The following is a 23,745-nucleotide window of genomic DNA, read 5'->3' as shown; positions in this document are numbered from 1 at the left end:
CCAGGCTCCAGAAACGCCGTCTGGCAGTTTTCCCAGGGTCATTCACGATTTCCGTGCCGCTGCCGCAGCCCCTGCCTTCCCCCGGTGCCTGGGGCCCCTCAGCCCAGGCGGCTCCAGCCGCTGCGGCTGCCAGGAAGGTCTGGGGAGACCAGAGACGCGTGTGCCCACGCCGGAGGCGGCCTCGGTCCATCCTGTCGCTGCTGGCGAGAAGCAGAATTTGGGAGGAGGAGACCCCCAGACTCCCTGTCCTGGGAACTTGGGCGCTGAGAGGTCTCTGACCTCCTCTGCCCCCGCCTTGACAGCTCGTCCTCGTCCCACGAGCGCCTGCGGGAAAGGGACGAGCTGCCGCAGGAGAGGCTGCGCCGGGGGCTCGGGCGGCTGCTGGCCAGCGGGGCTGGTGCCGGGTGCTGCAGCATCTCCCACGGCCGAGCACGGGGTCCCCTCGGCACCGCCAGCCCCCCTCAGCACCGCCAGCCCCCCTGGCACCCACCGCCAGCCCCCCTCGGCACTGCTCCAGCCCCGCGAGCGCCAGGCGGGTCCCCGGCACAAGGGACGGGGTTTAGGGCCGTGTCAGCTCCTGCACGTGCGAGTCCCCTGCTTCGGGGTACCGTGGCGTGGGCACCAGCTGGAGAAGCCGTGGCCAGACCTTCCCACCCTCTGCCCCCCCCGCCGCACCTTGGTGGCTGCAGCAGCCGCTCGCAGTGGCCCAGGGTGCCCGGCGCTTCCGGAGGAGGCTGGGCGACGTCCTCCTCTCCGAGGCCAGTGGCCGCGCTGGGATGGCCGTGACTGCTCCTGCCGCCGGCGGACGCTGAGCTGAGCGCCCCGGTGCCGTGCGCGGGTGGCATCGCCTCGGGGCTCCGTGGCGCATCCCGGCGGGCTGGGCGTAGCGTGGGGAGCGCTTACTGCACCACGCTTGGCGGATGCTTGCCGCCCGCTGCTGCCGCCGGCTGCTTTGATCTGGGACCCTCGTTAAACTGACGCTGAATTTCCCCTCTCGTGGGCAGCCTTGCAGAGGCTGGAATATTTGAGCTGCTAATTTCATTCTCCCTGTAATTAGCCGGCACAGCCTGCAGCCAGGGAGGCCCCGCCAGCCGGCCGCAAAGGGGGAGAGGGAATTTCTAGCCCCCCGCAGCCGTGAGCAGCCCCCGCTCCGCTGGCAGCCCCAGGTACGGGCGGTCTGTGCGGGGCTCAGCCCCCAGCCCCCCGGCCACGCTGGAAGGAGAGCCGTGGCCTCTGGGACCCCAGCCCAGCCCGCCCTCCCACCCGGGAGGTCTCGGGGACAGGTCTCCCCCCAGCTGGGGTCCTGCAGAGACTCCGACCGGTTTCCACCGTGTCTGACCGGGGGTGCAGGAGAACTCCTCGGTGCTCCCGGTTAACCTGCCGGCAGCAGCCGGGGGGGCCGGGCGAGCAGCCCACGCTGTGGGGCGCGGGGATGGGGGAGCTGATGTCAGCTGGGGTGGGCTGGGAGCACCGGGGCTGCCGGCGGCCCTTGGGGAGCCCCGAGGCGGGGGGGGCCCGAGGCTGCTCTCGCCCAGGGGCTGCAGGTGCCTGGGGCTGGGCGAGCGCTGCAGCCTGTGCGGGGGAATGGCTGCCAGCCCCCTCCTCATCCTCATCCAGAACAGAAGTGCACAGGCGGGAGAGGATGTAACAAAAATAGCGTCTCCCTAGAATTTATTGAATTCTCATTAAATACAGCCATTGTTCCCCTCGCCTTATTTACACAGGGGCTTCAATACATTAAACGGAACGGTTAAAAATAGAAAAGCTGGTGCTACCCAAACCCTACCGTCAGAGGGAGGGAGAGGAAGGAGGAGACGTGGGCAGGGGGTCAGTGCTGGGACGGTGCCCCCACACTCCTGGCCCGCCAGGCACGGCCGGCTCACAGGAACCAGAAGCATTTGCGCCTGGATTTCTTCGCGTCCAGCTTTGCAGGCAGCTTCGTCGCTGGCGATGGCTCTTGCCTGGGTGGCAGGACAGCCCCTGCCACCGCCACGGGGGAGCTCGGCGTGGCGTCACCCTCGATATGGCTCAGCACCCGCTGGAAGCGGCCCTCCTGCTGCCGGAAATCGTGCTCCACACTGCGGGCAAGCAGGGCGAAGGGGACGGCGTTAGAGAGCATCGCCCACCATGGCCCCCCCCGCCTGCCGCAGCGCTGTGCCCCGGCGCCCGCCTCCACCTCCGTGCCCCCTCCCCGCGTCCCCAGGGAGCTCAGACCCCCCCGCGTCCCCAGGGAGCTCAGACCCCCCCGCGTCCCCAGGGCACGTCCGCAGCGAGCTCGGCCCCCGCTGCCAGGGGCATGTCCCCTGCGAGGGGACGTCCTCTTGGCGTGCACGTCCCTAAGCCTTCAGCCAGCTCCTGCCCACCGCCCTCACCCTCAGAGGCTGGGGGGGGGTGAGGGCAGGACCCGTCCCAAACAGCCGTCCCGCCTGTGGGGGGGCACATGGCACCGCACGGCTAAACCTGCTGTGCTGGAGCATCCAGGGACCTCTCCTTCCGGAGGGGCGGACCGACAGACAGCCCCTGACGTGGTGGCAGGGGGTATTTTGGGATGGGTCACCCTCAGCTGCCCCCCCCCCCCGCACCTTCTTTCTTATCCAGCCCCACAGCCTGGTGCTGCCTCTGCCCTTCTCCTGGGCTTCACTCTGCTCCTTCCTCTGTTTCACCCGCTCGCCAGAGCTCCTCCGCCCCGAACGAGGACAAAGGCACCGAGTCGGTTCTGGGGAGCTGCAAGGGGCCTCCCTAAGCGCCAGGGCTTGTTCCGAGCGGGAGCGCAGCGGCTCCTCTGCCCTGATCAGGCCATGGGCAGCAATGCCCGTTAGTGCCCCGCTGCGACCGGCGGCACTGCGGCAGGGCTGCCCGTCCTCAGCAAGGCAGCCGCGCTCCCAGCACCGAGAGGAGGGCAGAGGAAGGCTCCGGGCACCCCATAGTGATCCCTCGCCGCAGGACCACGCCGTGCTCCCTCGAGCAGGGTCTGGTTTCTGGTGGTGCTGCTCCATCCCCGGGGCTGCGGGGTCCCTCCCAGCTCAGAATAACGCGTGCCGAGACTCTGCCTGGACCTGCCCGGGGAGGGGAGCCGGCCAACCGCCCTAGCTGGGGACTGGTGCCGGTGCAGGGGGGCGAGCCCAGGGTCTGTGGGACCCCAGGTAGCACTGAGCCCCCCCGGAGAGGGGCTGCGTGTCCCTGGGGCCAGTGCCCCTTGTCCTGCCGCTGCTGCCACCAGCGCTGCACCTGGCCCCGATGGGCTGAGGGCAGCTGCGGCATCAGGAGGTGGCACAAGCGTGACTAGAGGTGCAAGGCATTAGGGTGCCCTGTGTCTGGGTAGGTAAGGAATTAGGGTGCCCACCACCATAGCCCTCAGGTTTCCTGCAAGCGCCGGAGCCCTCCGGTGTCCCCGCAGCACCCCGCAGCGCGGCCACGTGCCCTGATGCTCCCTCACATGGAAAGCGCTCCGATCTCCTCACACCAGCCACATCCCATCAGATCAGCGAGGTGCTGCGGTGTGTGTCCACATGTGGCACGGCCGCCCCGCACACGGGGAGCGCTCCATGAGCCCCCACGCGGCACGCCGACACCTCCCGTCACCTCAGCCTGCGGGGACACCGATTGTCCCCAGCAATTTCTAGGATAAAGCGTGAGCCGCAGCAGACAGCTCCTTAGCAGGGGCGGCGTGGGGATGGACCCCAACGCCCCGGCACAGACACAGCGGAGGGCTCGGGGACACCACGGGGGTGCACAGCCGGTGTGCGGCCCCGGGATGGGGGGCAGGTCTGCTCCCCTGGGGGTGATCCCCGAGGGCCGGTGCTGGGACCACTGCCCCGGCTCCTGGCACCCGGCGCACGCCGCGCTCGGTGCTGCCCCCGCGCCCCCCACCCTGTGTCCCCCGTCCCACCGGAGCCTCTTCTCATCACGTGGACGGCAACGGAGCCCAGGGGGAGTCCCCAGCGGGAGCCTGGCAATTACAGGGAGCCACCTCCCCGAGATGTGACAGCTCTCCCTGCCATAGTGCCGCGTGGAGACAGGCTCGTCAGACCCAATTAGCACTGAACTCCCCCATGAGCTACAGCGGCGGAGTTTGTGGTGTAAATAAGCGGAGAATGAGCGAGACGGATGCAGCACTGCTGCGGCGGGCGCGGGGGGTGCCGGTGCGCAGCGGGGGCCGGAGCCAGGGCACCCCCAGCCCGGAGGAGAGCGCGTCCATCCCATGCACGGGCGCTCACAAAGCACAGCGGGGCAGCGGCTAAACCGCCCCACGCGCACACGTGTGCACTGCGGAGCGCTGCTCAGCGCCAGCTCTGTGCGCCGCATCCTGCACTTCCGAGCGCCAGCAGAGTGAGCCTAATTAATAGCAAAACGAGAACACGCCTGGCCAGCCACCCGCACCTGCACGGAGGGAGACAGCAGGCTGCACGTCCGGGGGGACAAACGGACACCCACGGATGCCTGGAGGGGTGGGTGAAGACTCGGGCGAAACTGCAACTCCCCGATTCCCACAGGGCTGACGGGGAGAGGGTCCCGGCCATGTCACTGCTGCACCGGGAGGGCATGAGACACCTTCCCCCGAGACCAAATGGGCTCTGAGGAGAGAGAGGGCAGTGGAGGAAAGCGCTTCCGTGCCCTGACCCGAAGCCAGTGCCGGGGAAGCAGAGCCAAGGCCCCGTGGGCCTGGAACACAGCGAGGGGCAGGAACCCCCTGCGTGACCGGCAGTCCGTCTGCAGCATCTGTGCGAAGCTGGCACAGGGACAACGAGACGCAGCCTGGACTCAGAGCGAGCGAGCGAGCCCACCCACCCGCCACTAATGAGGCTTTCCCCGACATATTGCGTGTACGGAAGATAAACGCTCTGCCATCGAACTGGAGCAACTCATCGAACTGGAGCAACTCATCGAACTGGAGCAACTCTCCTTCCAGCTGCAGCCAGCCAGCTGTCCTTCACGAAAATCACCCCATCCGCTCCTGGGAGCGGGAGCTGCTCTCTGCAGGGATAACGGGACCGGGTTCAGGCCAAGTAACACCCGGACCCTGCTCTGGCCTTTCGACACGTGGAAGGAGCTGGCTGCAGAGCGGAGAGGTGCCGGCACCCACGCTGGGAGCCCCGGCAGCACGCCGGGGGAAGAGCTGGCACTGGTGTGCCCAAACGGCTCCTGGGCTGGCCCGGTGAGCCAAGCCCTGCTCCAAGGACAGCGAGTACCCGTGCCGTGCTAGCACCTCCACCCCTCCAAATCTGCCGCCGAGGCGTCCCGGCACGCCGGCTGCCCGCGGTGCCCAGGGATGGCTTCAGCGTCCTGCCTGGCACGGGGCTGGCCGGGCAGCTGGGTGACCGTGCCCCGGCGCGGTGTAACCTGCCGAGGGAGACGCCGTGACGAGAGCTGGGGGAGAGAGGGGAGGCTGCAAGCTCAGGGCCGGAGCGTGCTGCTGGCGGGGAGCAGCCTGTGAGCCCTGTCTGAGGGCTCCTTGCAGAGGAAGGGGGTCACCCGGCTGGCCAGGCTTCCCTCCAGCCCCAGGGGAGCTCCCAGCACCCGCTGGCCTTCACCCGGGGCTGGCAGGGGAGGTGCCCCCCAGGGCTGGTGCGAGATGAGGGTGTGCTGCAGACTGCGCAGCGTTGGCCCTCTCCTCCCTGCGAGCTGTCGCCCCGTAACTCATGATCAGCAGCAGAATCCCTTCGTGCCGATGTGGGCTTGAGCGGCTTTGGCGGTTGTAATGAGGGCGGTCCTCTGACACCCGTGGGTGGTCTGTACGTGGTGTCCCCTGACACCCAGAGACTCACAAACCCCCTGCACCTCTGCCTCGTAGCCAAATCTGGCGTCTGAAGGGCAGAGGAGAGCAGGGGCCCTGCTGGGAACGTGCAGGGTGCCGGAGCTGGCTCTCACCTGTAGATGATGCAGGCACAGTCCCGGCAGGTCCCGCAGTTGGCGATGTCTTGCCCTGTCCGGTACGAGTGTCGCCTACAACAGAGCAGAAGTGCTGTGAGCCTGGAGACCCGGCCTCGCTCTGCCCGTGCCTCCCCAGCTGCCCCCAGGGCCCTCATCTGCCTCTGGAGTTCACCCTCCAGCAGCCAGGAGCTGGGACTCTCCCCCCTGGATCCCAGCTCCTCTCCCCCCCTGGATCCCAGCTCCTCTCCCCCCTGGATCCCAGCTCCTCTCCTCCCTGGATCCCAGCTCCTCTCCTCCCCGGGATCCAGCTCCTCTCCCCCCTGGGATCCAGCTCCTCTCCCCCCTGGATCCCAGCTCCACTCCCCACTGGATCCCAGCTCCTCTCCTCCCTGGATCCCAGCTCCTCTCCTCCCCGGGATCCAGCTCCTCTCCCCCCTGGATCCCAGCTCCTCTCCTCCCTGGGATCCAGCTCCTCTCCCCCCTGGATCCCAGCTCCTCTCCTCCCTGGATCCCAGCTCCTCTCCCCACTGGATCCCAGCTCCTCTCCTCCCCGGGATCCCAGCTCCTCTCCTCCCTGGATCCCAGCTCCTCTCCCCCCTGGATCCCAGCTCCTCTCCTCCCATGCGATGCCATTTGATTCCAGGCCAAGTGCGGTGCCTCTGAGCTCCACAGATTCCTCAGATGGGTGCAAACCTGAGCCAGGCACGGCAGAAGCCCCGAACCCTTCACACTCCTTTCATCTCCATCCCAGAGCTGTACCTTGTGCCCGCAGCCACCCTGGGTCACCGTGCATCTCCCCACTCGTGGCGCCGTGGAGGGAGCGGGACCGTGGGCAGCGTGAGGTCTGTGCGGGGGCAGTGGCAGCACACAGCAGTGCCCTGACAGATGGGCAGGGGGAGATGCTCCAGACTAATCACCAGCCTACGCCACGCTCAGGATTTATCTCTTTTTGAAGCATCCTCCTCCAGGGAAGGTGCACAGGACTCAAATTAAGCTGATGACTGCCAAAGCTCAGCTCAACCCCAACGCAGTCCTCCTCCCTGATCCCTAGAGAAGGTACCTGCACCCTGAATGTTTCTGCTGCTGGTGCTAAACACCAGCCCCGATGCACGCCCAGGCCAGCTGCACGCTGTGCTGCCCCGCTGCGCAAACGTCGGCTGCCTGCCCTGCCGCCTTCCTGCCCGCAACTCCCCGGGATGCCTGCTCCCCAGGACCAGGTCTGTGCTCCGGTCCCACCGTGCAGACTGAGCGTCCCGTGTCCCCGATGTCCCCGCTGCCTGCCAGCGGCACGTCCCAGCTCTTGCCACCTTGCAAGCACAGGGCGTGCACCGGCCGCAGCGTCCCGGCGTCCCAGGGACTGGCAGTGAACCCCTCGCCCGGGCAGAGCCAGCCCGGTGCTCCCTGAGCTTGGCAGCTTCCGCACGCCACCGCTGGCCCCGGCTTCGGCTGCCGGCAGGAGAGCCACCACCTCCCCGGGGACATAAATGGTCCACCGACGTGGCTCCTCGCTTAGCAGCCTGCAGCTTCCCTGAACCGAGCTCGCGTGCCTTTGGCTTTGCAGCCCTGCCGAGCCCCCGGCACCCCAGCACTGCCGTTGGGTGCTCCCCGCTGGTGCCCCAAGGCCGGCTGCTCTCAGAGCTGTAAGAAAAGGGCCCTGTGAAATGCTTTGGGTCGCCCTTGCAGGCTCCATCTCCACATCTCCATTGCCCCTCTTAGGCAGAGCCCGCTGTGGCTTTTTGGGGGACAGCTGAGCAACCACCCCCACGTCCCACATAGTAGTCACATTTTCCTGTTTAAATCTTCCTCCTGTGACTCGACCTTGATCATGATTGTTCTCAGCCCTCAGAAACTAGGTCTTTTAATGCACCAAATTATGTATTACAATTGGGATTATACTCTTAGCACACAAATTAGATCATGATACTTTTTTTTTATATATATATAAGGTCCATATATATGTGTGTGCGGGTATCTATCAATCACTGTATAAACTGCGTCTCTCTACCAGGATGAGAGCTAACCCGGGGATAGGTGTTTGGTGTGGGAAGTCGCTGGCGGTAGATGCCAGGACCCTGTGAGGACACACTGCACCGCGAGCGGCGTCAGGGCTGGTGGCACTGCTGTGGTGCACGGCGGGCGCCTCGGAGCCACCGCGCGTCTGCAGGACGCTGACCCGTGGCAAATGAGGCCAGGCAGCTGCTCAGCATAAGGACACTGGGATAATTTTTTATGTGATTTCCTATCCCATTCCTTACGTCTCCGGGCATCTTGTTTGCTCATTTGACTGCAACAGTATATGGAGCCGAGATCTTAATTAAGCTGCCCGCAGTGAAGCTAAATCAGCTTCCTGAGCAGACAAGCTCAGTTCTGACCGCGGGAGCAAACCTGCCCTCTCAGCAGGCACCGCTCCGCAAATGCCCTCACCGTACCCTGCAGGGACGAGGCTCGGCATGGCCGCGGCACGGCTGCAGGGCTGCGGGCGCCCCGGAGGGCAGCACTGTGGGCAGGGGGTCACTCCCCGGCCTTTCCCCTCCGAGCAGCCGCACAGCCCTGGGGGCAGCAGATCCTCGTGCAACCCTGACGGGCGAGAGGGCTGTGCCGGGGCTGCGTGGTGAGAGGGCTGTGCCGGGGCTGCGTGGTGAGGGGGCTGTGCCGGGGCTGTGCGGTGAGAGGGCTGTGCCGGGGCTGTATGGTGAGGGGGCTGTGCCGGGGCTGTACGGTGAGGGGGCTGTGCCGGGGCTGTACGGTGAGAGGGCTGTGCCGGGGCTGTGCGGTGAGAGGGCTGTGCCGGGGCTGTGCGGTGAGGGGGCTGTGCCGGGGCTGTGCGGTGAGAGGGCTGTGCCGGGGCTGTATGGTGAGAGGGCTGTGCCGGGGCTGTGCGGTGAGGGGCGAGAGGGCTGTGCGGTGAGGGGGCTGTGCCGGGGCTGTATGGTGAGAGGGCTGTGCCGGGGCTGTGCGGTGAGGGGGCTGTGCCGGGGCTGTGCGGTGAGAGGGCTGTGCCGGGGCTGTATGGTGAGAGGGCTGTGCCGGGGCTGTGCGGTGAGGGGCGAGAGGGCTGTGCCGGGTGCTCAGAGCACGGGGAAGGGCGCGTGGGAGCTGGCACCCCAGGGCTGCTGGCAGCTCCCGGCTGGGACGGACACACACGGGCTGTGCCCGTGGCCGGGCAGCCTGTGCCGGGGAGGGACACGGTGCTGCACGCCCCACCTAAACACCTACGTGGACACGCAGGCTCTTGCTAACGCCTCTGTGGGATCCACACCGCCTCTATTGCCCTAACCGGAAGGAGGCACTTAGCAGTCATTAGGTTTAGACAAAACAATTAAACGTGCGCGGGCACCAGGGCCAGGACTACCAGGAGGTGCCCATCTGGCAGGTCCAGATCTCCCGTGTGCCACCCTGCCTCCCCAAAACCGCTTGCCAAATCAGACGTACCAACACCACTGCGGCACACGCCGAGCTTAGCGTCCCTGGCAGGCTGGGCCCCTCTCCACCTGCGAGGCCAAACTAACGAGCCGTAGAGCTAACGAGCTCTCCTGTCCCCGTGCCCCGGGCTGTCCTCACACGGCTGTACCTGAAATGCCACCAGTAAGCAGCGCGGGGGATGCTCCACACCACCGTGGTCCCCGGCACCCCAGGGCCACCTCGCAGACAGACGGGCAGGATGGGCCAAGCCGTGCCGCTCCGTGCGGAGCCTCGCTGGCCGTCCCTCCGGCCGTCCCTCCGGCCCAGCCCCGGCACTCCCAGTGCAGGTGCCCAGGCAAAGCGGCTGCCTCCCTCACGGCCAACCCGGGGGAATTGCAGCAGGAGCTTAAGGGGAATATCCCGAGTCGTGGCCAGTGCCCGGTACCACAAAGGCTGCATGCACGTTTCTCTTCACCATTTCTTTCCCCGTGAGGAGCAGAGGGCATAAACTGCACAAGCACCAGAGACTGGGAGCGCGTTTTCACCCCACGGGTGATCAAACACTAGGACGGGGGCCTGAGAGGTGGAGGATCTCTGTCCCCCTGGACACTAAACCGCACCCGGGCAAGGTCCCGAGCAGCCTGTCCAGACTGCACCCACCTTCGGTGGGCATTGGAGACCTCCGGCGGTCCCTTCCCACCAGCGCTGCTCTGGGAGGTGGCCTGAGGGCAGCTTTGCCTGTGCTTGTTACAGCCAACACGGGCTTCGTTAGGCGTAAACTGGTGTAGACTGGAGCGTTGCACCGCCCTGGTGGGAGCCAGCTCTCTTGGGGCGTGGGGAACAAACCCCAGAGGGTTTTACAGGAGGGTGCCAGGACCGGCACGGGGTGAGCAGCTCCTTGCATCTGCTGGGATGTTGGTGGCCCTTGCATGAGATGAGTTTGGAGGGTCTCAGCTCTGGGCCATCACAGACTAACCACTAACACCTCGCTCTGTTTGGCAAATACGTCTGGGAGGCCCAGGAGATGCCCTGCATCACCGCCCGTGGAGCAGGTCCTGGGCAGGGCAGGATGGGGATGCGTGGGCACCTCCCCAGAGCGCAGACACAGTCACTGGGGCACCAGCTGCCGAATTTGTGCCTTAAGTAACCCCAAGGCTGGAGCTGAGAGCAGGCGTGAGAAATAAGGAGGCTGTCCCCGGGGCTGAGCCTGCAATCCGGATGCGATACCCCAGATCTCCGCTCCCAGTGACCGATGGGCACGTCAGCTGCACCAGAGCCGGGCAGGGGGCCCAGCTCCCCTTGTCCCCCTGGCCTGCACCCCCCTGCACGCTTTCCCTGGGCACGGGGAGGGCACCGCAGGCTCACGCAGAACAAGCGGGGGCAGGCGAGACATCGCACCAAGACGCAGTGCCGCGTGTCTGTAGACGGCAGCTCCGAGTTTCTCAGAGGGAAACTCATCTGGCAGGCAGCAGCACCCAAATGTCTGGCAGGGTCTCCCCCGTCCTCCATCCACAGCCCCCCCCCAGGACCATCGACCCGTCCGTCTGTCCGTCCGTCCCCGCCTGCTCACCCGTCCCGCTGGGCCTCCTTCTTCTCCAGGTCCTGGATGACGTCCAGCAGCACCCGGATGGTTTGTTGGCTGGTCTCCAGCACCCCTTCCAGGGACTGCAGCTGGGACTGCAGGTCCCCCTGCTCCCCGGGCCCCCGAGGGCCCTCTCCCTGAGATGTCCGGGTGTCCTCGTCCCCCACTGGTGGTCCCACCGGCCCCTTGGCTGCCACCACCAGCTGCAGAAGGTCCTGGACGTGGCGCAGTGTCTCTGACTGCTCGGCGGTGAGGCAGGGCTGCCCATGCCGGGGGACCTCCGATGCCCACCCGGCTGGCTGCGTCCCCACACTGGGGCCCCGTGGGGCTGGGGGCAGCGGCTGCCCAGGGCCCTCTGGTCCTGCCTGGCCGTGCCCAGGCTCGGCGGCATGTAGCTGGCTGCAGATGCTGCGGGGGTCCGGACGGCCAAGCGCAGCTGGTGTCTTCTCTGGTGCCGCAGCGGCAGAGCCGTGCCAGCCCGGCGCTGGTGGAACGGGGACTGGCGAGGTGCAGCAGGGGCCCCCCCAGGTCGTGCCGCAGAGCTGGTGCTGGGGTGGCGGGGGGTCCCGCGGGGGGTTGCCCTGAGCTGGCTGGCGGAGGCCGTGGGTGTCCGTGGCGGGGACGGTCTGCCGGCGGTGCGGCGAGGGCTGCGGTGGCGGGCGCCCGTGGGGCAGGCTCCGTTCCGAGTCGCTCCGGCCAAGCCCCCACGGCTCGGCGGGCGGCCGGGGCTGACCGCAGGGCATGGAGGCTGGGCGTGGGGCGGCCCCACGGCCGCCCCCGGTGTTCCCGCGGAGCCGGGCGCAGGCAGGGGGCAGCGGGCAGGGCTCGGGGGCGCAGGTCCGCACCGGGGAGGTGCAGCGGGCAGCGGGGCACCCGGCCGTGCCCGGATAAGGGGGACAGGGATCCCTGGGCGGTGGCGGGCGGCCCGCCGCGGCGTGCGGGGCGAGGGCTGCGGCTCGGTCACGCACGGGGGGGCCGCCGGGCGCCCGCGGGGGCACAGCCCAGCTGGCACCGGGGGGCACGGCCCCCCCCGGGCACCGGGCGCTTCCCGCGGGGGCGGGCAGCACCGCGTCCCCGGCCACGTCGCAGACGCTCTTGCTGCGGGGCTGGGAGGCCGGGAAGGGCTTCTGGAGGCTGGGGGAGGTCTGGATGGCCGTGCTCATGCACGCCTTCCTGGGCATGGGCAGCGTCAGCGAGCCCGGCTGGGCCCGGGGCCAGCTCCGCCGTGAGGCACAGAGAGCCGCCGGCTCAGGGGCGTCCCTGGGGGGCGGCGAGGCACGTGGGGTGTTGGGGCCGGGGGCGGCGGCGGGCCCCGGGGGGGGGCTGGCCGCCCGCCCCACGCCGCCCTCCACCAGGTCCTTGAAGCGGACCTGCTGCGTGCGGTTGCGCCGGCGCTTGAGGCGGCTCTCGATGTCGGGCGAGTCGCGGTTGAGCAGCACCGAGCGCACCGTCATGGCTTTCTCCTGGCCGCCCTCGCCGGCGGGGGCCGGGCCGGGCAGGGGCTCCCGGCTGACCATGGCTCAGGGCCCCGGGGCCGCTGCCCTGCGGCGGGGCGCTGCGGCGGGGCGGAGCAGGGGCGGCCGGAGCCCTGGGCCGCGCCCGTCCCCGGAGCTGCCCGGGGCAGCGGGCGGCCTCATCCCGCGCCGCCGCGGAGAGGGGGGGGATGCTGCGCGGGAGGCGGGCGAGGGGCCGCCGGGCATGCCGCCCGCCGCCCGGCCCTACAGCCCCCGGCACGCCGCCCCGCCGGCCCTGCCCGCTGCCGAGCCTCCCCGCCGGCGGCCCATGGTCCCGCTGCCGTCCGGCCCGGCTCAGCGCCGCCCGCAGCGGGCTGCTCGGGGCGCCGGGTGCCGGCCGCGGCCGCCCATGGCTGCTGGGCTCCCGGACCTGCGGGGACAGAGAGAGAGAGAGAGGCGAGAGCTCCGTCAGCCCCGGCCCCGCCGCCCCGCGGAGCCGCCGGCCCCCGCCCGCCTCTGCGCTCCCTCCCGGCCCCGCCGTCGCGAAACGCGAAGAGACAAGCTCTGATCCGCGGCGCTGCCTCTTCGGCACAAAATGGGGGGGGGGGGAGAAACCCCTTTAGCATAAACACGTTACGAGTTCACAGCTCAAATCAAGCAGAAGCAGCTGTTAAAAATAGCTCTGCCTCGCCGGGGCTGGTGCCTCGCATTCGCGGGGCGCTGGCGGCGGGAGGGCAGGCGCGGGGGGCTGCTGCGCGTGGGCAGAGCTGGGCTGGGCACGGCGGGCTCCTGCGCGGGACGGACGGACACGGGGCACCCGCTGTACACAGGGCACCGGCTCTGCACGGGGCCGGACAAGGTGTGGGGTGCCCCACTCGTGTGGGCACGGCTGGAGCGGGCACGGGACCTGTCTTGTGCGGGGCAGGGCCGCACTGGGCACAGGGGACCCAGCACGTGTGGGACACGGCCGGACTGGGCGCAGAGGACCTGGTGTGTGTGGGACATGGCCGGACTGGGCACAGGGGACCCGTCGTGCGCGGAGCGTGGCCGGACTGGGCACAGGGGACCCGTCGTGTGCGGAGCGTGGCCGGACTGGGCACAAGGCCCCATCCTGCCCACGGCACCCACCAGAGGTGCGGCAGGGCTGGCTGGGCTGCACGCGTGGGGGATCAGCTCTGTGGGCAGGGGGCAAGACTGTGGCTCGGGATCTGAGCCGCTTCGGGCGTGTGAGAACCCGCCGAGAGGGCAAACAGGCGTTGCGGCTGGGATGGTGACTCTGGTGAGGCTGGGGGATCCCTCCCTCCCCCTCACGGTGGAGAAGGGCGGTTGTTGGTCTCTCCAGCTCTCACCCCCGGCTCCAGCGCAGGGCTGTGGCTTGGCAGGGTTGCGGCTTGGCAGGGTTGCCTCTGGAGAGCAAGGTCTCTCTGGGGCATCGTACCTTCTGCCATGGTGTGGCCCCAGGCAGCCTGCCCACCCGTGCCGGCTGCAGCTCTCGCCCACCCTGCCTCGTGCACAGGCACGCGGCGCGGCTCCCACTCACGCGGCCACTGCCAGGACTGGGCTGCAGGACCGAGGCCACAGCTCGTGCCTGGGGACGTGTCAGGACCCAGGGGGTGGCCCTACCTCTGAGCGGAGGCTTTTGCACAGGGGGGGATCACACCCAGCCACGTCCCTGTCCCTGCCATCGTCCCCTGTCCCTGCCACTATTAGTGCACAGCTATGCAGGGCTCCTCCTCCCCGCGCAGGCAGGGCAAACCTTCCTCCACAGCCTGGTGCCCACCTTGCTCTGCCTCTGCCCACCCTGGTCACTGGCTGCTGGCCTGGCTCGTCACCCTGCCCCCGTCACCGTGGAGCACAGGGCACGCACCAGGAGCCCTGCCCGGGCTGTCCCCAGGGTGCAGAGGACGCTAACAGCTCCTTTCGGGAAGCAGCACCAGGGACAGGGCGGGAGGGAGATGCCAGCCCCGGTGGGCAGCAGCGCTGCTTTGCTTGGAGGTTCGGTCTCCCAGCATTCGAGGTCTGCAAACATCCAGAGGTGCTTGCAGCACAGGCGAGGAGCGGAGCAATGCGGGCTCCCCCGTGGCACGGACTCACCCCCTCGCACCACGTCGTGTCTGCATCCTGCAGCACCGTGGCCCCCACCCCGGACCACATCCCACTGCTCCCCCGGTGCCCCCGCACCCTCTTCGGCACGCCAAGATGGGAGCCTTGCTTGCTCCGCAGCCCTCCTGCCCTCGCTGCGGATGGACGCATGGCAGCAGCCAGCCCCCCCGGCCCCCTCGCCGTCTTGCCTTGTTCCCGCTGTAACGAAGCGGCTGACTCAGCACAGCGGCCCGGAGTCACCCTGTGCTGGTAACGAGCAAACTTCCTGAGTGCTGAGCGTGCCGGTGCCCGGTGCCTCCCCAGGCCGGCAGCAAGCTGCTGACCCAGCGGAGCGGGGGCTCATGCAGCCCTCCCGGCCCCCGCCCCGGCACCACGCGCCCCAGCGCCTCCGCACCCCCCGCACAGTGTTAGTCGGGATGCTGCTCCACGCGCCGCCCAGCCGCCCGGCGCTTTCCTTCCCGAGCTTGGAGCCGTGCCCAGACACCGGGAGATGTTTGTGAGGCAGGACGCGGCGGAGACACAGCGGAGGAATGGGGCACCTCGTTAGTATGGACAGCAACAGGCGGAGGAGAGAGCTGGCTCGGGGATGGAGCCAGTGCCGCCTGCCCCCGTGCCCCCCGCTCGCCGCAGCCTGCGTATGAGCCCGGGAGGAGCAGCCCCACGTTCACGCCTGCCAGCGGGCACCTGGCCTGGGGCCGGGACCGTGCCGGTGCCCGCGCGGGACAGGGCAGAGCCTGCCGGGACAGCAAGGGGCTGCGGGGCGAGCCCCTCCCGAGGGCCTGCCGCAGCCATGGGGTCACCTCTCCCTGCTCACGCTGCAGCGAGGGCCGGTGCCCGGAGCTTGGTGCGCCCAGGTCCCACTTCATCATCCCCGGCTGCGTCTGTGCCAGGGAGGGCAACATGCCGAGTGGCAGAGGGGGCCGGCTGGCACGTCCCCGTGCTGGACCAGCCTCCTGAGCACGGCTCGGGACCAGCGCAGCCAGGCCGAGTGCTCCCGGAGGGCAGCCTGCGCGTGGCCAGCCCGCTCCGGAGGTTGCCTTAACAAGAGCACTAACGGGCACGGGGCAGAGGGTGCCAGGAACCGCTCCAACAGCCGAGCACGGGGCAGGAGCGCGCCGGGCACAGTCCAAGTGCGGATGCAGCCCCCGTGAGCCCACAGCAGGGGCCTGGCTGAGCCGCAGCCGACGGCAGGGCGAGACGAGGCCGTTCCACTGCCTACGCAGCAAGCGCGATGCTGTCAGTCAGCGGGGCCTCTGCCGAGGCACCCTCTGCCTCCCGAACCGCACCGCTGGAGAGATCAGAGACAAGCCACAAGGACAAAGTCTATAAATTATACATGCACTAACTCCATTTGGGAGCAGCTCTGAGGATGTCAAACACCAAAAGCTAGGACCCTCCCACTCGTCTCTCTGCGTATGCTTTATGGTACGGTTAGATTTAGTGCCACGTTCGGGTGCTGTTTGCAGCGTGCCGGCATCTTCGGGTGCTGATAATGAGTCCTGCTGTAGGACGGAATCAGGGCTGTGCAACCCAGCGGCTGCGGTATCTGATGGGCCCCCCTGTACTGCACCTGAATCCGAGGAAACCGCTCTGCCGATGGATCCGTCTGGAAGCGCGGCTCCAGGGACATTTTGGATGCACAGAAAGCGCCACCGGGAAGGGGCTGTGCAGGAAGCGCAGGCACGCAGCACCCAGCCACACCAGCACTTCCCAGCTGCTATCTCCAAGCACATTTACTGGGAAATGGCGCTCAGCACCCCAGTCCTGGGGTCACACGCTCACCCATGCCCCCCACGTGTTTGGCTACCCCAGCCGACGCACCGCGTGTCCGGCACACGGCCACGCTCCCTACTCGCCTTCCTGTGCCCCACCAGCTTCCCCGCGGGCACCCGTGCTGGTCAGACTGGAGGAGCAGGAGCAGGAGCAGGAGCAGGAGCAGGAGCAGGAGCAGGAGCAGGAGCAGGAGCAGGGGTGTCTCCCGCGAACGCTGCCCTACCCCAGCACAAGGTACATACAGGGCCGGCCAGTCCCGCAGTGCCGTCGGGAGGGCAGCGCTGTGAAGCCAGAGCCCCTGTCATTCCCCCCCCTGCCCCGCCAAGGTCCCAAACCCACAGCAGCCCCTGCCGGGGTCTGGTCCGCCGGGACCCCAGGGCTGCGGTAGCTCCTGTCTCCCAGGGGACGACTGGGACTGGGGACAGAGGCAGCGAGGGAGGCCATGGCTGAAGGAGACCTGTTCTGGCTACCGTGTCATGGCTGATGCTCGTCCTCGGGCGCCTGGTGCAGGCAGCTCTCAGGAGATCCCCGCTAGTGAGGGGGAGCGGGGAGCCCTGCCCTGCCAGAGCTCAGCCCGGAGCGGGGCTGCGCGACCTCCTGAGCCCCAGGCAGGAGCAGGGGGCTGAGCCCCGGTGCTCTGCTCTCGTGTGCCCCGTGGGCTCTGCGCCTGCGGGACAGGGGACACCGGGGTCCTCCCTGGGGCGGTCAGTGGAGAGCAGCCTCGGGACAGCCCGACTGCGTGGGATGGGGCAGCGGCAGAGCCCTGGCCCGGGGGGGTGCCAGCAGGGTTCGGGTGGGCCGGCACCGGCTGGGGGCGGTGGCAGGGGATCGGGCTCGGAGCTTGACTAATAACAGCTGAAGGACGGCAGCACGTACCAGTCACGCCAGTCAGCACAGGGCCATGGAGAACACGGCTCATCAAGCCAATTTGCTGTCTGGTTTGATGAGGTTCCAAGTTTGGTCGATGAAGGTAAAAGCCTCGACGGAGCAGACTTGGATTTCTGTGAGGCATTTGACATTTTGACGAAGGAAGCAGAATAATATGAAAGCAATGTGGCACACATTAAATGGATTAAAAACTGGCTAACCAGCATGTCTCAAGATACGATCGTCCAGTGATCATCGCCAATTAGCCGTGCTTCTGCCCAGGTCCTGTGGAGGGGCAGCTGGGCCCCGCGCGGGCGCTGGCCATCATTGACCTCATGGAAAAAACTCAGCGCTGAGGAAACGTGTGGATTATAGCACGGCTGAAAGAAGGGGAGGAAGGCAAAAGACAAGCACCGAGCCACGAGAGGAGCACGGAGCAGACGCTGCGCAGGAGGGGTCTCTGCTGCGGGAGCCTCGGGCTCCTCTCCGGCTGGGCGGGCAAAGTGCAGCAAAACACGGCGGCCCAAAATCAGGGGTCGGCGCAGTCAGAGGAGCGACTTTCTTAAAAAGCGGGGCCAGCCGGCGCTAGAGCAACTTGGAAAGGATTTGCACAGTGGTGGATCCTCCGTCTTGGCAATTTTTTAAGGTCTCAGTGTTTTTCTCCTCTAGTTCACATGGGAATTACGAGCTCATGAATAAGGTGAGACAGCAGGTCACATCAGATGATGTACAGATAAAACCAGACGATGCCACTATAGTGCAGTAGGTGACATGAGTACTTGGGCGGTGGGCTCTCCAGTTCAGCTGGATGCTCAGCGCAGTTGGGAATGACGTCTCCTCCGCTGAATGAGCCCAGGAGCTGAGGAAGTGTCAGGGACTGCTTCCTACGACCTGGCCACGGACACCACCGAACTTCAGGCACTGACTCCCACCCAGTCCGCAGACTGCCCTCGCTCCCCGCAAACATCAAACGTCAGCCCGGCTGCCATCCCCAGCCCAGAGCCGTCGGATCCACGAGCCTGTCGCGTCACTTGGGACGGTGAGATCCGAAACCTGGTCCTGCATCGCCAGCCCGTGCTTTGCTGGTGCGCTGCCAGCTCCTGCCTGCAGCCTGCAAAGGGCTCGTGAGCCGGCCCTTGGAGAGCCAACGGCCCCGTGGCCGGGTCACTCCTCTGCGGCCAGTCCTGGCGGACGGTGAGTTTTGTGAGAGGGAGGCACTAAATCTTCCGGGTTTGTACCTTAAGACTCGTCTCTCATGGGCCGCGGGGTTGACCTCAGAGGAAGAGAGCCCTGTTTCACACCGTCCTTCGGAAAGTTACCCCCCAAAAATACTGCAGAGCGGAGGGAAAGCCTCCAGCTGCCCGCCGCCGCCTCCTCCTCCTCCTCCTCCGGGGCAGCAAGGCCCGGCTCAGCTCTTCCTCCTGACTCGACGGACACCGGTGTCCTGTGGGAGAGACCCCAGCTACGGCCACGGCACAGCAGGACTGCAGGCACCGACCGAGGGCCCAGCTGCCCCCCACACCCGTGAACAACCCTGCTCGCCCCCAGCCAGCTTTGGCCCTTTTTCCACCCATCCTCCACCTCGTCCTCCTGGAAATGTCTGTGGCAGAGGGAAAACCAGAGCAGACACATAAATCTTCTCCTCAAGACGCAGGAAGCCAGGAGATTAGATTTATGAGCGAGGAAGTTATATTCTCCTGGAACTGCAGAAGAGAACAGCTAATTACCCAGCTCCACTCGCTGGGGACGATGACTTCTCTTGGGACAAAACCTTTGCTGTTCCTGATCTCTGGAAAGGAAGGACGTGCTACCGGTGCTGAGAGGGGCGGCACTGGAGGATGAGGCATTTGCTCCCAGCAGAGGACGGGGCAGGAGCCAGGTTCGCAAAACATCACTCAGCAGCACAGCTTAATCCCTCTTTGGCTCCGAGAGGACTCAACGCCTTTGTACTCAGATTGGAGCATCTGTGGGACCTGAGGATGGAGGACTAAGAGCGTCTCCCTGGGCAGCTCACGAACCTGAAATCCGGTTCCTCGCTGAGAAAGCTCCACCACGAAGCCAGCTCGTGCCCTACCCTCGCGGTTCTCTTGGAGGCTCTTCCAGAGCCCGGCTGCTCGGAGGCTCACAGACCTTCTAATTTCCTGCAGGCACTTAATCACGGCCAGTTTATATCTGGCTGCGCTCGTGCCAATGTAGTGTTTCCACTTGAACAGCTCTTCTCCCTTCTCAGCGTTCGGCCCTCGCGCGTTCACAGCGAGGACACACGTTCTTTCTCCGGCCGCGCTTTGCAGCGCTCAGCAAGTCCAGCTCTGCCAGCGTCCCCGTGTCTCCGATGATCCTCGCAGCCTCCCTCCACACCCGCGGCGCTTGACCTCCTCCCTCCTGGGAGCGTTCAAGGCAAGGTCTCGGGCTCTGCTCGAACGCTCCGGGGCCCCACCAGAAACACCCGGGCTGGCCCGGCTGAGCATGGCAGGCGCAGTCCCCTGCAGCCAGGGCAACGCCCCGGGTGCCTCGCGCTCCACGGCACCCCCAGCACCCCCAGCGAGCATCGCCCGGGGCCTCTGCGGGGCGTTGCTGACACACGGGTCCTCCCCTGTGTCGGCCGGGGCCTGGTGCAAGCAGCAGCTCGCATGAGCCAGGGGATCTGCACGCATCTCTATTTAGGTCACTGGCTGAAGTGCTCTGCAGGAAAATGAGTCGCTCTCCCAGCCGCAGGGCCCAGGAGAAGGCTCGTGTTGCCCGGCTGGAGCGCGGAGCACCCACCACCTGCCTCCCCGCAGCGCCAGCACCCCTGGGCACCCTGCGGGCACCTCTCCAGGGCTGCCTGAGGCTCCCGGCCGCCCTCACCACGGCTAATGCCCCATGGAAGGGATCCCCCCAGCTGGGGAAGAAGCAAGACCATCCTCCTCCCGGCACGCAGAGGTCGTCGACTCTCACTTGCATCGCTGCTCTCTCTTTCAACTGCAGATATGCTGCTGCTCTCGGATGGAGACCTTACGTGGTCAGGAGACACAGTGAAGTACAAAGCCTTTGCACAAAGCCTTCAGAAGCCTGCAGAAGCCAAATTATTCCTCTGTCTCCCATGGACGCTAATATGGCTGTCATGACAGTAGTGCCTCTGTTCTCATGCTACCCGCTTGCTTTCCCACCTCTCTTTGCCAGGCAGAGGAGCACCGATATCACCGTTTTAAACGATACGTGAAGAGGTAGGGTGCCCCACCTAGGGGAGCACGGGCAGGCCGTGGCACACAGCCCATAGAGAGCGAGATGAGGTCAGGAGGAGTTTGTTTCACGTCCCACGTTTTCTCTCAGCTGCGTCCGTGGAAGAGCAGGCGAGCATCCCTCGTGCAGTCTGCAGCTGCTGCTGGGCACTGCGGTTCAGCACCTTTCCTAGGGGCTACAGGAGAGACCGCCGCGGGAGGAAGCAAACACCTTGTTTGGCTGCTTCCTTCCCAGTGAACGTGGTGTGGGCAATATCACGTTCCTCCGAGTCCTGGAGACGCCTAGCACAGCTGCGGGAAAACGCTTGACGCAGAGAGCCGGCCCGGAGAGCAGGAGAGCTCAGCCAGCGCCCGGCACCTCCGACACGGGCTATTCCCACAGTGGTTACAGGGCAAGGGAAGTAGGACACAGCCCCAGGACCTTCAGTCACGGGAGACACGGCTCATTACAAGATTTCCCACAGCTCTGCGCTTTCCTGGGGCGGAACGTCTCACGTCTTGGAGAAAGGCGCTCGGGCACCCATCTGCAGTCAAACCGCCCCAGCGAGCGGAGCGGCTGGCTGGGCTGGGGAGCCCTGACAGACTGGGACTCCGTGTGCTCCTTCGCATGCCAGAAATCTTACTAGAAAGCCACAAGCTGTCCACAAAGCACCTTTCTGGAAAAAGCTAGAAAGGCTCCGCCGCCCAGCAGTTCACAGCGGTGACCGCAGGGCCATGGTCAACCCTGCGTGCGCCAGCCCAGACTCCTCGGGCTCGGCCCCGAGTGCAGGCAGTGCCCCCCAGCAGCCTCGTCGGCCCCCGCCGGGCAGCCCCCGTCCTGCCGGCACTCGCCCGGCCGCAGTCCTGGCAGCCAGCGCGGGAGGCCTCTGCGGCTGCAGCCTCCCAGCACAGATAGGGAGAAAGTCATTTCAGAACACAAATTCCTGCCTTTAAGTGGATTTCCAATGCCATCAAGCAGCCACCCCCCACTTTATTTTCATGCGCCTTAGACAATACTGGGTACCAGGGGAATTTAGGAATTAGCAAGTGTCTGTCTTTGCCATGTGCCTCGGTTTCCCCACCCACCAAGCAGCCAGGATGAGACGGACTATCTTTGTAAACACACACGAGAGACCCTGTCCAAAAGCACCAGTTAGGACTGAAATAGTATTGTTACTACGGAAGGGAATAGACCCACTAATTATTTGTGGCCTCTGGATGCTACCATACTATTAAATAATTATAATAACTATAATTCATAAAGAAGATAACCTCCGTCTAAAGGAGCTTCTGCATTTAAATCCACTCCACTCCTCCGAGCGCACTGGAAGGACTGAACACTTCCCGCAGAGAGGAGACGTACCGGGAAAGGGCGGCGGGCGCCAGCCTCAGCCCGGCTCTGCCTGGGAGTCGCTTCCCCGGCGGCTCTCGGGCCCCTCTCCTCGGGCAGCACCAGCAGGGAGGGAGCACAGCTGGCGGTCCCCAGTGTCCCCTGCCACCACGGCTGTCCCAAGGGACTCGCTCCCGTGCCCCTCGGGAGGTGACGAGACCAGCGGGAGCTGCAAGCTGGCAAGGAGAGCTCTGCGCATCCAAGATCAGGCAGGCGGCCTGGCTGACACCCGCCATCCCCGCGCGGGCACACGCTGGCAAAGCCCGGGTCCCGGCGATTACTCATTCGTGTCCACCTCGTGCTCCGAACAGAAAATCGGCTCCACGGAGACCTCCAGGCTCCCTCCACACTTCTGTGAGGAGCCGCGGCTCTAACTGGGTTTTGTGCGCACTCCCACCGGGAGGAGAGGGGCTGGAGCAGTCCTGGAAGCTGCACCTTCCTATTTCTCGGGGAGCAACTAAGGCTGCGCCTGGCTCCGCTCCTGCCTCAGCGGCTGCCGAAGCCCCACCGGCAGACACAAAGGCCTTGAACGCAGAGCACGGCGCTGGGAGCTGCTGGGAGCAACGTGGGCTGAATCCCTCCAGCGCGAGCAGCCGTACCCTCGGCCGGCGTCAGCGCGGCGTGCGGTACAGAAAGCGACATCCCTGGGATCATGCGTGCGCGTGTGTCAACCAAACACAGCCCTGGCTGATGGACGCATCTCCTAACGAGGGGGAGCAGAGCGCCAGCCAGGCTGCTCCGGGTGCGCAGCTCCCCCACATCTCCCGCACGGAGCTGCTCGGCAAGCAGCGGTGCCACGGCCGGGTGGCACAGCAGGGCAGGCGGAGCGGGCAGCGGGGCTGCAGCACAGGGGCCTGACCCTCGGGGGTCTTCTAACGCAGCAGCTCTCAGCGCAGATTTATCTCCCTCGGCCGCGCACCACGCCACCGCCTCCAGCACGGCTGTGTCCCCTGGAGACCCCTGCCACGGCAGCCAACGGCTTGCTCGGTGCAGGGTGCCACCGGCCACCTCGCTGCGGGGTGCCCAGCGTAGGGTGCCCGGCGCAGGGTGCGCGGTGTGGGGTGCCAGCCGGCTCCGTGCCTCCCGCGCTTCCCCGGGCAGCCCCTTCTCGGCGGCGGGGCAGAAGAGGAGAGGAGCGGGGGAGCGCTGTGACCCCCGGCAGCACCGAGGCCGCTCGGGACCGGGCACCGCGCACCGGCGGCGGGGAGGAAGGGGCACGGCCGCCCCGGGCACCGCGGATCGCCCCCCACCCCGCCCAGCCCGGCTCCCTGCCCCGGCCCCGCCGGCCCCCGCGCATCCCGCGGGCTCCCGGCTGCCCGCACCGCCCCCGGGCTTCCCGCACCGCCGAGGGGTCCCGGTTTCGGGGCTCCCCGTACCGCTCCGCGGTTCCCGGCAGCAGGGTCCCCGCACCGCACCGGCCGCCCCCGGCCGCGGGTGCCCCCGCCCCGGCCGCATGGCTACCGCGCCGCCCCGGGTGCCCGCGCCGCCCGGGGTCCCGGTCCCGGCCCCGGCCCGGTCCCGGCCCGGTCCTGCCGCCGTGGCGCTCCCGGCGCAGCGAACGGGCGCCGCAGGGCCGATGCCCGCAGAGCCCGGCCCGGCCGCCGCCCCGCTCCGCTCCGCCGATCGGGACCCCGCTCCCCAGCCCGCCCGGTACCTGGTGCTCGGCGGCGGCGGCGGCGGCGGAGGCGCGGGTCGGGCAGCGGCGGGCGCGGGGCACGGCGGGGCGGAGCCGCGCGAGCTCGCCGGTACCGGGGCGGAGCCGGCAGGGGCGGGGCCGGGCTGGGGCGGAGCCGGTGTCGGCCCGGAGCGGCGGACGGGCGCTGGCGGCGGTGCGGGCTGGACGCGGGGATTGGGGGCGTCTGGACGGTGCCGTGCCGTGCCGTGCCGTGCCGTGCTCTGCCCTGCCCTGCCCTGCCCTGCCCTGCCCCGGTACCTGTCGGCCGGGTCCTGCCCGGGCCGGGCTCCCCGGGCGGTGCGATGGCTGCACGCTCCTCTGGCACCGCGGGCACCCGGCGCTGCCCCGCGGTGTCGGGCAGGCGGGGAGGGCAGAGCCGGGCCGGGCCGGGCCGGGCGGGGGAGAAGGGGCCGGGACCGCCGGGGCTC

At 67.4% G+C, this 23,745-nt stretch overlaps 2 protein-coding genes across 5 annotated transcripts in view; one reads left to right on the top strand and one right to left on the bottom strand.

Annotated features, from left to right (window-relative positions):
* LOC129205808 (dedicator of cytokinesis protein 2-like) overlaps positions 1-23,745 on the top strand; it is a 76,945-nt gene that overhangs the window by 35,848 nt on the left and 17,352 nt on the right. The gene's annotated exons all lie outside the window — the stretch shown is intronic.
* LOC129205810 (basic proline-rich protein-like) lies at positions 1,731-23,387 on the bottom strand. Of its 2 annotated transcripts, XM_054824056.1 has the most exons (4): positions 23,297-23,387; positions 10,844-12,739; positions 5,869-5,943; positions 1,731-2,078 (listed from the first exon to the last, which is right to left on the bottom strand). In XM_054824056.1, exons 2-4 carry the CDS (start codon positions 12,370-12,372, stop codon positions 1,880-1,882), a joined length of 1,803 nt encoding a protein of 600 aa, XP_054680031.1. In that variant the 5' UTR covers positions 12,373-12,739; positions 23,297-23,387; the 3' UTR covers positions 1,731-1,879. The 2 variants fall into 2 exon arrangements, with proteins under 2 accessions (XP_054680031.1, XP_054680032.1); XM_054824057.1 differs by lacking the exon at positions 23,297-23,387 and having other exon boundaries at positions 10,844-13,103.

The sequence above is a fragment of the Grus americana genome, chromosome 4 (genome assembly GCF_028858705.1).
Source record: "Grus americana isolate bGruAme1 chromosome 4, bGruAme1.mat, whole genome shotgun sequence".
In the NCBI taxonomy this organism is placed as follows: Eukaryota; Metazoa; Chordata; class Aves; order Gruiformes; family Gruidae; genus Grus; species Grus americana.
The sequence above is the reverse complement of the archived record's forward strand: the minus strand, read 5'-3'. Positions and strand labels throughout refer to the sequence as shown.

What these genes read in the sequence shown, in the direction of transcription:
- LOC129205810 (XM_054824056.1), bottom strand. Translation starts at nt 12,372, where the DNA reads ATGGTCAGCCGGGAGCCCCTGCCCGGCCCGGCCCCCGCCGGCGAGGGC. An exon ending in AAGGAGGCCCAGCGGGACGG is followed by an intron (nt 5,944 to 10,843) that starts GTGAGCAGGCGG and finishes GCTCTGTTGTAG; the next exon opens with GCGACACTCGTACCGGACAG. An exon ending in TGTGCCTGCATCATCTACAG is followed by an intron (nt 2,079 to 5,868) that starts GTGAGAGCCAGC and finishes GCTTGCCCGCAG; the next exon opens with TGTGGAGCACGATTTCCGGC.